At 37.4% G+C, this 14,822-nt stretch overlaps 2 protein-coding genes across 3 annotated transcripts in view; both read left to right on the top strand.

The window, feature by feature from the left end:
- Nucleotides 1-14,822, top strand: part of LOC140372174 (leucine-rich repeat LGI family member 2-like) — a 481,342-nt gene that overhangs the window by 391,280 nt on the left and 75,240 nt on the right. The window lies entirely within an intron of this gene.
- On the top strand, nucleotides 410-14,773 carry etnppl (ethanolamine-phosphate phospho-lyase). Of its 2 annotated transcripts, XM_072458988.1 has the most exons (13): nucleotides 410-535; nucleotides 832-950; nucleotides 5,685-5,844; nucleotides 7,082-7,156; nucleotides 10,733-10,826; nucleotides 11,881-11,997; nucleotides 12,791-12,873; nucleotides 12,947-13,172; nucleotides 13,676-13,830; nucleotides 13,987-14,076; nucleotides 14,242-14,372; nucleotides 14,515-14,579; nucleotides 14,663-14,773. In XM_072458988.1, the coding sequence occupies exons 1-13, from the start codon at nucleotides 477-479 to the stop codon at nucleotides 14,750-14,752; spliced, it is 1,464 nt and encodes a 487-aa protein (XP_072315089.1). In that variant the 5' UTR covers nucleotides 410-476; the 3' UTR covers nucleotides 14,753-14,773. The 2 variants fall into 2 exon arrangements, with proteins under 2 accessions (XP_072315089.1, XP_072315090.1); XM_072458989.1 differs by lacking the exon at nucleotides 832-950 and having other exon boundaries at nucleotides 420-535.

Raw genomic sequence — 14,822 nt, 5'->3', positions numbered from 1 at the left:
CACAATCTTGCAATTTGTCAGGACAAACTACTATTTGAATCGCAAACCACGCAATCATCAACTGTGAATTACCGAGCTTCGTTTTGTATGCCTCAAAACACAGCAGAAAACATGGACAGGACGGAATGCGAGAGCCATCATCGGCTTTAATGATCTTTTATATTCTTATGTAGGCCTGTGTACTTATTTATTATTATGAATGTAGCGGGCATATTCTTAACTTCATTACACTTTATTTAAAACCCACAAAACTTGACAGCTTACTTCAAAACTGCCCCATCACCCCGTCGTCTGAGAAAGTGTAGTGCCTGTTTTACGCCTGAAGGTGGCAGCAATATCGATCCGCGTGCGCCACAGCCCGGTGCCGCGCGCGTGAGTCCCGGAGCCGGTTTCGTCGCTCTTGAGGAAGTTTGTGAATCAGTGTTCTGCGGGAGGGAGAGGAACGTCCTTTACGCAACCGTCTGCGCGCTTTCAACATGTCTGGGGAGAAAATTGAGAAGAGCAAGACCATAGACCTGAGGAAAAAGCACATTGGGTAGGATGAGAGCATTTTACTTCTAATTGTAGTTAATAATATAACCAGACTGTATTTACGAGAGACATATTTTCCAACTGGCAAATTAGTTGGATAATAGATGACTTTATTTGTGCCATTATTACGCATTGACTTAACACTGCTCGTCCACACACTTACACTCTTAATTATACAGTAAACTTGCAGATAATGTTGTGCCTTTTTGCAAACGACTCAAACAGCGCACCAAAACAACATCTGATTTTCCTGTCTGCGATGTTCCCGTGTGCGTAATGCGCCCCGGGTGTTTTCTGCAGACCCTCGTGCAAGATATTCTTCAGCCATGACCCCATCAAGATCGTGCGGGCGAGGGGCCAGTACATGTACGACGAGACGGGCCAGCGCTTCTTGGACTGCATCAACAATGTAGCTCATGGTAATAATACACAGTAAATATAATAAAGTCATTATGTACACACGTGGTTATATGCCGGGTACACACTGTACAAGTCTAGTTTGCATCATCAAACAGTAGATTATCGTGTTTTTGTAGTTAAAGGCGCAATGGACGATTTTTCGGCGATTTGAGAACGCAGGTGGAAGTGCGCATGCGCACTCCTCCGAGCGGACTGATACAACACACACGTGCGTTTGTTTATCAGCGCAACGGATCGCATCGCATCTCTCGTCTCCAGTAGATTTCCTTCTTCTTATGAGTCAGCTCGAACTGTCTTTCTCTGTCTTCATTTTGTCCCGTACACTGAAGGAACTATATTATGATAGATCAATGCGCTTAGGCACGCGGAAACGTGGGGACGAGCCACACGCGGCTGCAGGTGAGCGGTAGGTGCGTTTTATGATTGATACGTGGCAGGACTAATCGGCAGTCCACGCCACGAGGAAATAAGACTCAGATTTGTGCCCAAAAAATCGTCGTAGTAGTAGTAGTAGTAGTAGTAGTAGTAGTAGTAGTAGTAGTAGTAGTAGTAGTAGTAGTAGTAGTAGTAGTAGTAGTAGTAGTAGTAGTAGTAGTAGTAGTAGTAGTAGTAGTAGTAGTAGTAGTAGTAGGTTGCAGGATAGTTATTGGAAGTACCTGAACACTGCTGCACTACTTCAGCCTCAGGTACTATTAGTATTATCATGTTACTGCTTCACGTTGACGTTTATTACATAAGGTTACACAACCATTCCACTTCTGTACATTCCGTCGCTTTGCCACTGCCAAGACTCTATAAGGCTTGTTTGAGTCTGTTTCTATATGTTTGAGTCTGTTTCTATATGTTTGAGTCTGTTTCTATATGTTTGAGTCTGTTTCTATATGTTTGGGTCTGTTTCTATATGTTTGAGTCTGTTTCTATATGTTTGAGTCTGTTTCTATATGTTTGGGTCTGTTTCTATATGTTTGAGTCTGTTTCTATATGTTTGGGTCTGTTTCTATATGTTTGAGTCTGTTTCTATATGTTTGAGTCTGTTTCTATATGTTTGGGTCTGTTTCTATATGTTTGAGTCTGTTTCTATATGTTTGGGTCTGTTTCTATATATGTTTGAGTCTGTTTCTATATGTTTGAGTCTGTTTCTATATGTTTGGGTCTGTTTCTATATGTTTGGGTCTGTTTCTATATGTTTGAGTCTGTTTCTATATGTTTGAGTCTGTTTCTATATGTTTGGGTCTGTTTCTATATGTTTGGGTCTGTTTCTATATGTTTGAGTCTGTTTGAGTCTGTTTCTATATGTTTGGGTCTGTTTCTATATGTTTGGGTCTGTTTCTATATGTTTGAGTCTGTTTCTATATGTTTGAGTCTGTTTCTATATGTTTGGGTCTGTTTCTATATGTTTGAGTCTGTTTCTATATGTTTGAGTCTGTTTCTATATGTTTGGGTCTGTTTCTATATGTTTGGGTCTGTTTCTATATGTTTGAGTCTGTTTCTATATGTTTGGGTCTGTTTCTATATGTTTGGGTCTGTTTCTATATGTTTGAGTCTGTTTCTATATGTTTGGGTCTGTTTCTATATGTTTGGGTCTGTTTCTATATGTTTGAGTCTGTTTCTATATGTTTGGGTCTGTTTCTATATGTTTGGGTCTGTTTCTATATGTTTGGGTCTGTTTGAGTCTGTTTCTATATGTTTGAGTCTGTTTCTATATGTTTGAGTCTGTTTCTATATGTTTGAGTCTGTTTCTATATGTTTGGGTCTGTTTCTATATGTTTGAGTATATGTTTGGGTCTGTTTCTATATGTTTGAGTCTGTTTCTATATGTTTGAGTCTGTTTCTATATGTTTGGGTCTGTTTCTATATGTTTGAGTCTGTTTCTATATGTTTGGGTCTGTTTCTATATGTTTGGGTCTGTTTCTATATGTTTGAGTCTGTTTCTATATGTTTGAGTCTGTTTCTATATGTTTGAGTCTGTTTCTATATGTTTGAGTCTGTTTCTATATGTTTGGGTCTGTTTCTATATGTTTGAGTCTGTTTCTATATGTTTGAGTCTGTTTCTATATGTTTGGGTCTGTTTCTATATGTTTGAGTCTGTTTGAGTCTGTTTCTATATGTTTGGGTCTGTTTCTATATGTTTGAGTCTGTTTCTATATGTTTGGGTCTGTTTCTATATGTTTGAGTCTGTTTGAGTCTGTTTCTATATGTTTGGGTCTGTTTCTATATGTTTGAGTCTGTTTGAGTCTGTTTCTATATGTTTGAGTCTGTTTCTATATGTTTGAGTCTGTTTCTATATGTTTGAGTCTGTTTCTATATGTTTGGGTCTGTTTCTATATGTTTGAGTCTGTTTCTATATGTTTGAGTCTGTTTCTATATGTTTGGGTCTGTTTCTATATGTTTGGGTCTGTTTCTATATGTTTGGGTCTGTTTCTATATGTTTGAGTCTGTTTCTATATGTTTGGGTCTGTTTCTATATGTTTGAGTCTGTTTCTATATGTTTGAGTCTGTTTCTATATGTTTGGGTCTGTTTCTATATGTTTGGGTCTGTTTCTATATGTTTGAGTATATGTTTGGGTCTGTTTCTATATGTTTGAGTCTGTTTCTATATGTTTGAGTCTGTTTCTATATGTTTGGGTCTGTTTCTATATGTTTGGGTCTGTTTCTATATGTTTGGGTCTGTTTCTATATGTTTGAGTCTGTTTCTATATGTTTGAGTCTGTTTCTAAATGTTTGAGTCTGTTTCTATATGTTTGGGTCTGTTTCTATATGTTTGAGTCTGTTTGAGTCTGTTTCTATATGTTTGGGTCTGTTTCTATATGTTTGAGTCTGTTTCTATATGTTTGGGTCTGTTTCTATATGTTTGAGTCTGTTTGAGTCTGTTTCTATATGTTTGGGTCTGTTTCTATATGTTTGAGTCTGTTTGGGTCTGTTTCTATATGTTTGAGTCTGTTTCTATATGTTTGAGTCTGTTTCTATATGTGTGGGTCTGTTTCTATATGTTTGAGTCTGTTTCTATATGTTTGAGTCTGTTTCTATATGTTTGGGTCTGTTTCTATATGTTTGAGTCTGTTTCTATATGTTTGAGTCTGTTTCTATATGTTTGAGTCTGTTTCTATATGTTTGAGTATATGTTTGGGTCTGTTTCTATATGTTTGGGTCTGTTTCTATATGTTTGAGTATATGTTTGGGTCTGTTTCTATATGTTTGAGTCTGTTTCTATATGTTTGGGTCTGTTTCTATATGTTTGAGTATATGTTTGGGTCTGTTTCTATATGTTTGGGTCTGTTTCTATATGTTTGAGTATATGTTTGGGTCTGTTCCTATATGTTTGGGTCTGTTTCTATATGTTTGAGTCTGTTTCTATATGTTTGGGTCTGTTTCTATATGTTTGAGTATATGTTTGGGTCTGTTTCTATATGTTTGAGTCTGTTTCTATATGTTTGAGTATATGTTTGGGTCTGTTTCTATATGTTTAAGTCTGTTTCTATATGTTTGGGTCTGTTTCTATATGTTTGAGTCTGTTTCTATATGTTTGAGTCTGTTTCTATATGTTTGGGTCTGTTTCTATATGTTTGAGTCTGTTTCTATATGTTTGGGTCTGTTTCTATATGTTTGGGTCTGTTTCTATATGTTTGAGTCTGTTTCTGTATGTTTGAGTCTGTTTCTATATGTTTGAGTCTGTTTCTATATGTTTGGGTCTGTTTCTATATGTTTGAGTCTGTTTGAGTCTGTTTCTATATGTTTGGGTCTGTTTCTATATGTTTGAGTCTGTTTCTATATGTTTGGGTCTGTTTCTATATGTTTGAGTCTGTTTGAGTCTGTTTCTATATGTTTGGGTCTGTTTCTATATGTTTGAGTCTGTTTGAGTCTGTTTCTATATGTTTGAGTCTGTTTCTATATGTTTGAGTCTGTTTCTATATGTTTGAGTCTGTTTCTATATGTTTGAGTCTGTTTCTATATGTTTGGGTCTGTTTCTATATGTTTGAGTCTGTTTCTATATGTTTGAGTCTGTTTCTATATGTTTGAGTCTGTTTCTATATGTTTGAGTATATGTTTGGGTCTGTTTCTATATGTTTGGGTCTGTTTCTATATGTTTGAGTCTGTTTCTATATGTTTGAGTCTGTTTCTATATGTGTGGGTCTGTTTCTATATGTTTGAGTCTGTTTCTATATGTTTGAGTCTGTTTCTATATGTTTGGGTCTGTTTCTATATGTTTGAGTCTGTTTCTATATGTTTGAGTCTGTTTCTATATGTTTGAGTCTGTTTCTATATGTTTGAGTCTGTTTCTATATGTTTGAGTCTGTTTCTATATGTGTGGGTCTGTTTCTATATGTTTGAGTCTGTTTCTATATGTTTGAGTCTGTTTCTATATGTTTGGGTCTGTTCCTATATGTTTGGGTCTGTTTCTATATGTTTGAGTCTGTTTCTATATGTTTGGGTCTGTTTCTATATGTTTGAGTATATGTTTGGGTCTGTTTCTATATGTTTGGGTCTGTTTCTATATGTTTGAGTATATGTTTGGGTCTGTTCCTATATGTTTGGGTCTGTTTCTATATGTTTGAGTCTGTTTCTATATGTTTGGGTCTGTTTCTATATGTTTGAGTATATGTTTGGGTCTGTTTCTATATGTTTGAGTCTGTTTCTATATGTTTGAGTATATGTTTGGGTCTGTTTCTATATGTTTGAGTCTGTTTCTATATGTTTGAGTCTGTTTCTATACCTAACCAGCCTGTTTCCTGCAGTGGGCCATAGTCACCCCGATGTGGTGAAGGCAGGGGCTCACCAGATGGAGTTCCTCAACACGAACTCGCGCTTTCTCCACGACAACATGGTCCTTTTTGCCGAAAAACTGCAGTCCACACTGCCAGAGAAGTTATCCGTCTGCTACTTTGTCAACTCTGGGTAGGTACAGCCAATTGTCATTATGCTGTACATTATTTTGAGGAGATGTGGATGATTTGCACATTTATTTGTTTTTGACACACTGAACGCACTGGAGAGGTGGTTTCAATCAATTCATTATGTGGACACAGTGATAAATAAAATGAGAGATGTCGTTTTAACACACAGCAGACCTACATATACCATATTCCAAATAATATAGAAATACTATCAATTATATTTTATCACTTGAAAGACCTGAATCCAAATGTTGTGACTCCAGGAAAGTGTGGAGATGCTTTATTTTTCATTATTTTTTATACATTTGTACAGATTTTTGTAACCAAAGGGCTTTAGTCGACAAGTAAGAATGTTTTTCACTGTATTCTTTAGTAATAATACATCTGTAATTATACAAATCCAAGATAATATATGTTTAATGCCATATACTGTGGAACATTCCAGACATTTCCATAAGGACCCGTGGACCCGCTCGATGTGTTACTAAGTGCACCTTAAAATGGCACTGTAATATTCATCTATGAGACATTATAAACACAATTATAGTCTTGCTCATTACCTTAATGCATTTATATAAAGTACTCTTTGTTTTATGCCCATGAGGCCCTTTCAGGCTTCTGTTTAGACCTGCAGTTACTGATTGACCCAGCAGGACTTTTTCAGCGTCAGCCGGAATAAGATGTGTGCAATAACCTGTGTAATACTGTAATTGTAAGACTAAGGCATATACTTCCCTTGTTCTTCTTATCTGGTACATGATAAACAGCACAGGCAGCACAGGCAGAACTTGTAAATTGTAAAAGCAAACATTCAAGTGGTTTGTGGTTTTAGTGCATCAAGTTTAGATAAGAAGAAAGATAACGGCATGTCCTGAACAGGCTGATCTGTCTTTATCATACACCACATTATTGATGCTTTGAAAAACAATAACAGGGTTGTACATGAAAGAGATAAAGTAGTAGTAAAAGTAGTCTTTTACAATAGATTTATTTGTAATAGTTACTTTAACTCCAAAGCCAATAAGATGAGCGTATAGTATAGGAAGTAAAGGTATTTCTAAGTGTGAATTTTCTACTTTCATTCCTTAAACTCTTGGCCTGATTAATTTGATTGTTATAAAACACTAAATGTCACCTGCGGAGCCCTTGTACTTGGAGGTTAGACGCTGATGGTGTTGCCCTGTGTATTTTGTGGTGACTGAGTAACTCGGAGTAACTCTTGCCCTTTGAACTTTCAGCTCTGAAGCCAACGACCTGGCCCTGCGCCTCGCCTGGCAGTTCACCGGCCACAAGGACGTCATCACCCTTGACAAGTCAGTTTGCAAAATAGACAATATTCTTTGTGATTTTAAGGTTTTAAATCCTGGTCCGTGGTCCTTATTTGTATAACTGTAATACGTAAGCAGAACATGAGAGGCACCAATCCATCTTTTTCACTTCAGATCCCATTTAGATACTTTGAAACATTTTGTGATTTGCAGATAATTTAAGCCAATGTTATGTAAATGCCATTATATTATTAGGCCCGAGCGCCACAAGCTGGCAAGAGGCCTATTAATCTCGTAAGGCCGTGCAAAGCACAGCTGCGAAAGTGCGCACGAAATCGAGCGCAAAGCGCTCGCCCACTTCCAAACACTCACTAACGCACTCCTCCACTCATGCACGCCCCGTGCATACTAATTAGTAGTAGGAAAATGGAACATTACCGTTGTAAACGGGCGAAGCCCGTGCAAAAGTGCGCACTAAACGAGCACTTTACATTTACATATGTAGCACTCATTTGCGCTAAGTAGCTCACGAATACGTTCCCCATCTCTTGCATGTTCCGTGCATATAAGCATGTAATGCAAAAATTGAACATTATTACTGTATAGAGGGCCAAAAACACAAAGTGGGCGGAGCCCACTCAAAATTAACGAAAGTACCCGTCAGTGACCAGGGACTCACACCATGAGGTAGGAAAGCGCGAGTATAGTTTATGATATTTGAAAAATGGGAAACATTGTTTTTGCATCGGAATATTATTCTTTCTTTCTTCTTCTCAGGACCAACCCCTATTTTTCACCCAGTGAACATTGACGAAAAGTCACAAAAATTTGCACACCTCTAAAAATCGTGCCTCCTTACATTCTGGCTATTTCCCTTTTCTAAAATAAAAAAGAAATTGGCGCGTCAGCGCCCCCAAATGTACCAAAAATGCACTGAGAGATGGGAAATGACCCAAAAAAAATCTGATCGTAGAATCATGAAATTTGGCGCAGAGGAAGATGGTGACAAGAGAAGTAAAAAATATTACTACGGCAACGCCGTCCGCCCAACCAAATGTCGGCCATATTGCTTCAAAAATGGCTAAACATGACTTCGGAGTTCGTACTTTTACGAACTCCTCCCAGGGCGGTGGCTCTAAAAAGCTGAAATTTGGTGAAAATGCTACTGAGGAGTGGGACATCAAAATTTATTCAAATTACATTGATACCTGTCACGGTCTCTGTGCGGCAAAGCCGCAAACTGTAGCAAGAATTTCAGAAATCTCCCAAATTTAACATTTCTGCCGTTTGCGCAGATAAAGTCCGAATTGCGTCAAATTAGAATCAGTTGTTAAACTCTTTGCCCTAAACCTACTTGAAGTGAAATAAATTAATTTGGAGCCACAGCGCCCCCTACAGATTTTATATGGAGGTTAAATGTTTAGTTTTGCGAAATTATATGAAATTTGACACACAACTCAATTTTAGCATCCCCATCAAAAAAGTCAATGAGACCCATGTCATAATTGTTATGGCGTTGCCGTAGCGATGACCGAAACCTCCCATGTTATTCCAATGGGGAAATCGCCAGAACATGTTTACACTTTAGACTTTCACAAACTCCTCTTAGGGCGTTAGACATATTAACCTGAAATTTGGTGAGACTCATCTTCAGGGGTGGACCATCAAAAGTTATCCACATTTTTATTCAAAAAGTCACGGTGTCTGTGCGGCAAAGCCGCACATTTTGCCAAGAATTCAAAATAAAATTGCTTTTTGATGGTAAAACAAAGGGGAGAAGATGTGACAGCGTCACAGATTCAGCAGTAGGCGTAATAAAAGGACAATTGGGGCGCGTTAGCGCCACCTCCTATTGCGGCGTGGCGGCGCCGTGGCGAGGGCCGATCATTGCCGCTTGCGGCTATATTTTAGCATTGTTCTTGATAAGATAAGATAACCTTTATTTGTCCCACAATGGGGAAATTCAAGTGTTGCAACATAGATTAGGTACAGAAACAGATTAGGCACAGAAGTATAATTTAAGATAAAATAAGATAATCCTTTAATATCCACGCAAGGGGAAATTTCGTTGTTACAATCCAGTAGATACAGGAGGAAAGGACAGATTATAGGAAGTTTCAAAAACACACTCTTTATAGAACTCTTATGAACAAAACAAAAAACTCTTATGAACAAAAACTCCTCACCTATCTTAATAGGTAATGGAGGGGGGGAAATAAAATAAAATTGATAAATAAAAAATAAAAAGATAATAATAATAATAAAATAATGATAATAGAATAAAATAAAATATGTAAATTTAACAGTATGTCACAGTACTGCACATGATTATAGCAGTATTGCACATAATTATGACTGTATTGCACATAATTATGACAGTATTGCACATAATTATGACTGTATTGCACATGATTATGACAGTATTGCACATGATTATAACAGTATTACACATGATTATGTCAGTATTGCACATGATTATGACAGTACTGCACATGATTATCACAGTATTGCACATGATTATCACAGTATTGCACAGTATTGCACATGATTATCACAGTATTGCACAGTATTGCACATGATTATGACAGTATTGCACATGATTATGACAGTATTGCACATGATTATAACAGTATTGCACATGATTATGACAGTATTGCACATGATTATGACAGTATTGCACATGATTATGACAGTATTGCACATGATTATCACAGTATTGCACATGATTATCACAGTATTGCACATGATTATCACAGTACTGCACATGGTTATGACAGTATTGCAAATGATTATCACAGTACTGCACATGCTTATGACAGTATTGCACATGGTTATGACAGTATTACACATGATTACGACAGTATTGCACATGATTATTACAGTATTACACATGATTATGACAGTATTACACATGATTATGACAGTATTGCACATGATTATGACAGTATTGCACATGATTATAACAGTATTACACATGATTATGACAGTATTGCACATGATTATAACAGTATTACACATGATTATGACAGTATTGCACATGATTATGTCAGTACTGCACATGATTATCACAGTATTGCACATGATTATCACAGTATTGCACATGATTATGACAGTATTTTACATGATTATAACAGTATTACACATGATTATGTCAGTATTGCACATGATTATGTCAGTATTGCACATGATTATGTCAGTATTGCACATGATTATGACAGTACTGCACATGATAAACAGTATTGCACATGATTATGAAAGCTGAATGACACATGTTCAGGCCTAACAGTTTGTTGGCAGTATTGGTGTACTGTATCCATACTTTTAGTCACACCTGTAGTTTTGATAGCTTTTTTCTGCTTTTATTTTCTAAACAGGCCGAAACACATATAGGGCCATTTACAGCATACTTATGTCATCTCTGTGAGAGTAGGTCTGAGGCTGGGCAATAATGATGAGATTGTCGTTTCTAATCTATCCAACCTAATAAAAGCTTGGAAGAAATACATTATTCACTTATGTAATTTTAAAATACATGGCCTTTATGTGTTTTGTTGTCATAGTTCACAGGCCTTTGCATTTTGACCCAATTCAATGTTGTTTATGTGCTTTGCGTGTTTGCAGTGCGTATCACGGCCACGTCTCGTCGCTCATTGACATCAGTCCATACAAGTTTCACCAGATGCCCAATTTCAAGATGAACCCATCCGTGCATGTGGTGAGTGCCTCCCTGTGTACACCGTTCAGATCCCCTAAGTCAACGTGGCGTGACAGGTTGCTCAGGGTCTCTGTAGCTAATGTATCTAAGAAAAGAAAGTGTGGTGTGGGCGGAACCAGAGAAAATACAAAGTGTGTATTGTTTAAGATGACCGTTTTTAGAATAATGCATCCAAATGAAAATAAAACACAAGGTTTGAGCACCTGGTCCATAATGTGAGTCCCATTTTGTCCAGTTTATGTCAAATTTGTCCATTTCCAAGTTCAGTCCATATGTGATTTTTTCCATTTTCCGTATGTCCATTATGATTTCGGTCCAGTCCTTTATTGTTGGTGCAGTTTGTGTCATCCATTTTTTTATGATGGCCTTTTTCCCGGCCGCCAAAAGTATCCTCCACAGATATCCATTCCCAACGTCCATGGCAGGAGTTCTGAGACCCAAATACATAGATCTAAAGTCTGATGGGATCGTAGTGTCAAAGATAGTCTGCAGTGCCTTATTAATTTCTGTCCAATAAGTTTGTAACACAGGGCAGTCCCAAAATAGACCTGATCTAATTTGAACTGGTTCGACAAGCTGAGGAGGTTTTGATAAGTTTCATGACTAAATTAATGTGCATGAATTGGGTTGTTTTACTTTCCCTAATGACACTGTAAACTATGATGTTACAATGATCAAATGGAGAAATACAGAAATCCTATATAATGTGCAATTCACTGTGTTTGAATGCAATAACAAAGAGAATATCCACATATGTAACCTTTCATTTCTCATGCCCTGGTTAAAAGAGCTTTAAACTGACAACAATTGAGATATTAACCATAAATTAAGACAAAATGTCACTGTTTATAGGCAGATTCTAACATAGAAACGTCCCCCGTCTTCCATCTCAATTAATATAATGGGCAAGTTATTTTGTCGTAAATGCAACTTACAGTATAGTACTTTTGGCCACGAATGAATAAAGGTTTTTAATATCTTTTTCTACATCGCTAGTCTCAAGCTTCTCCTTTTTTGCAACCTGCTGCATTTTTAGTCATAACTTCCTGAACAGGCTCCCAGTCCAGATGTGTACAGAGGACAATACAGGAGAGACCACCCGGATCCAGCCACGGCGTACGCCGACGAAGTCCGAGACATAATCCACCGAGCTGAGGAAAAAGGAGGAAAGGTACGTCACGTCTGTCGTTGTATGTACTTCACATTTTTTTCTTTTTCACATTTTTCACACATTTTTTTCACGCTGTTTTTTATTTGATTTTATCTATTTTTTATTTTTATCTTTATTTATTTTCCCCCTCCATTCCTTATTAGGAAATGAGAGGTTTTGTCCATAGGAGTTTTTGTTTATAAGAGTTCTTCTATTAAGAGTGTTTTTTAAACTTCCTATATGTTATCTGTCCTTTTCCTCTGTATCTACCTGCGTTGCAACAATGAAATTTCCCCATGTGTGGACAATAAAGGAATATCTTATCATATCTTATCTTACATTTCTACTACACTATTCATCCCCATGACCTGACATTTACTACTCAGGAAATATTAAAAATCATGTTATTTTCTTATTTCTGTTTTGTTGCACCTCTAACAAATGTGTGTATTTGGTCACTGTATTTTATTTGTAGATCATTTACGATTAATTTAGGTTTGCACTTCGTCAACCAGAACACACACTGCAAAAATGTTTTATTTATTCATTTCAGGCCTGTTTTATTCCAGCTGTTTTATTCCAGTTTGTCTTTGTTCTCGTTTATGAATATACAGTACAATCAGACCAGAAATCTGCTGTCAAACCAAGCACAACTCAATATAATATAAAAAATCTGTTTCAAGAATAGTGTTGCCTTTGTTCGTCTGTGTTAATGTTTTCGTGAAAATTAAAGACTCGACGTCTATGTTTATAGGTTAGGAAAAATTGTCCTGTGGCTTTACATAAACTGATTGTACGTTCTGGCCTCCTGCAGATTGCGGCCTTCATTGCTGAGTCGCTGCAGAGCTGTGGTGGGCAGGTCATTCCTCCTGTGGGCTATTTCCAAAAGGTTGCCGCGTAAGTAACCGTGAGCATTTGGCCACAAAACTAAAGCTGTACTTTTGAATGATTTTATATATCTATTTTACAGGCATATACGTAAATCCGGAGGTGTCTTTATAGCTGACGAGGTCCAGGTGGGATTTGGCAGAGTGGGCAGCCACTTCTGGGCCTTTCAGCTTCAAGGGGAGGATTTTGTGCCTGATATTGTGACTATGGGCAAACCCATTGGAAACGGGCACCCTCTGTCCTGTGTGGTCACGACTAAGGAGATAGCCGAGGCCTTCATGAAATCGGGAATGGAATATTTTAACACAGTAAGCACGATTTGCATACCTTTTTTTTTTTTTTACCAAAGATAAAATGATCCGTTTCAATAGTACATAGAAATAGTTTAATACATTTACCACATCATAATTAAAAAAAACAGACATTTGGGACAACGTGGTATAAGATGGACAACCCGGAAAAATGACCTTAGATGAAAAATGTTTGAATGTCCCTGCTACAGATATTTACTCCACTAATGATAATATAATAATGCATTATGGTCACAGTGTACATACTGTCATTTTCTTGTATGTTGATAGATATGGATGGACCACTGTCTTGGGAAAACATGGCTGACCCAATAATTTAGCCATCACAATTTCAAACCTCCTCATAATGTTCATCAATCATATTTAAAGTGCATGTGAAATAGGTCCCAACTCATTCGAGATCCCCCTGATGATTCACTGTGTATCCTGCGTATGTGGTGTAATGTCTGACCAGAGCATTGTGGGACAGTTCCTCTGTTCATGGGTTTTGAATTTCACAGTTTGGAGGTAACCCCGTGTCGTGTGCCATCGGACTGGCCGTACTCGACGTGATTGAGAAAGAAGATCTCCAGGGCAATGCGCTGCGTGTGGGGGGATACCTCTGCAGTGTGCTGCAGGAGCACAAGAACAAACACCCACTGATAGGAGATATCAGGTAAGCAGCCTACAGTTACACAAGAGCTACTTTATACAACTTATGGACACAATACCATCACTTCAACATCATTTAAGAACTGGAACTGATCCATATTTAGGTGAGACATGTTCTCTGAATGTAAGTAATAAAAATAATGGTGTTTTTGTCACACAGGGGCTGTGGCCTTTTTGTTGGTGTGGAGCTGATAAGAGACCAGTTCAAACTTACACCTGCCACAGCAGAGGCACAAGAGGTCATTTGCAGGTACATGTTTTAACCAAGCAAACAAAACAAAAACATTCAAATAATAAAAATGTAATTCATTTGAGTGCAGTCTACCACTTTGAATCTGTACGCTTAGTAACTTGCTTGTTGATTGAAATTGCATTTGTTTTGTGGCCAGAAAATAATGTCCTTTTGCTTCTCCAGGCTGAAGGAACAGCACATCCTCCTGAGTGCAGATGGACCTCATCGAAATGTGCTCAAGTTCAAGCCTCCTCTGTGCTTCACAAAAGAAGATGTGGACTTTGTGGTTGAAAAGATAGACCACATTCTTACAGGTATTTATCCAATCCCTGCTCCCTGCATCATTTATTTATCCGTGCCACCGTGCCCTTTCTGTCTTGATATTAATTATGAAGGCGTCTAATGATATCCTAGACAGCCTGAATGAGATCCTTGTAACGTCATCTTATATTCTAGAAATTGAAGAAGCATTAGGCATGAAAAGCAAGCTGAATGTCAACAATGAAGGAGCTAAACAAAAGGTAAGCTTAAATACGAATTCCAACAAGCACCAATTACTATGAAGTCAAAAAGCTTTTGTCTTATGTCTCTTATTGCATTTAAGATATCAGATGAAAACCACCAGGACCACAAACTAACCTGCAGTAAAGGAAGCAAGAAAGCTCCTCTTCAGACAAAATGGATCAAGACATAAATCTGCTGCTTATCATGGGAACTGCCTAAATGAGTCGTTTTAAGATATAATTTTATGCGATGCGCACATA

The sequence above is a fragment of the Eucyclogobius newberryi genome, unplaced genomic scaffold (assembly GCF_026437365.1).
Source record: "Eucyclogobius newberryi isolate DKJ021-1_F unplaced genomic scaffold, fEucNew1.0.hap1 SCAF_22, whole genome shotgun sequence".
Taxonomy (NCBI): domain Eukaryota; kingdom Metazoa; phylum Chordata; class Actinopteri; order Gobiiformes; family Gobiidae; genus Eucyclogobius; species Eucyclogobius newberryi.
Note: the sequence above shows the minus strand (reverse complement) of the source record. Positions and strands in the feature narration are given on the sequence as shown.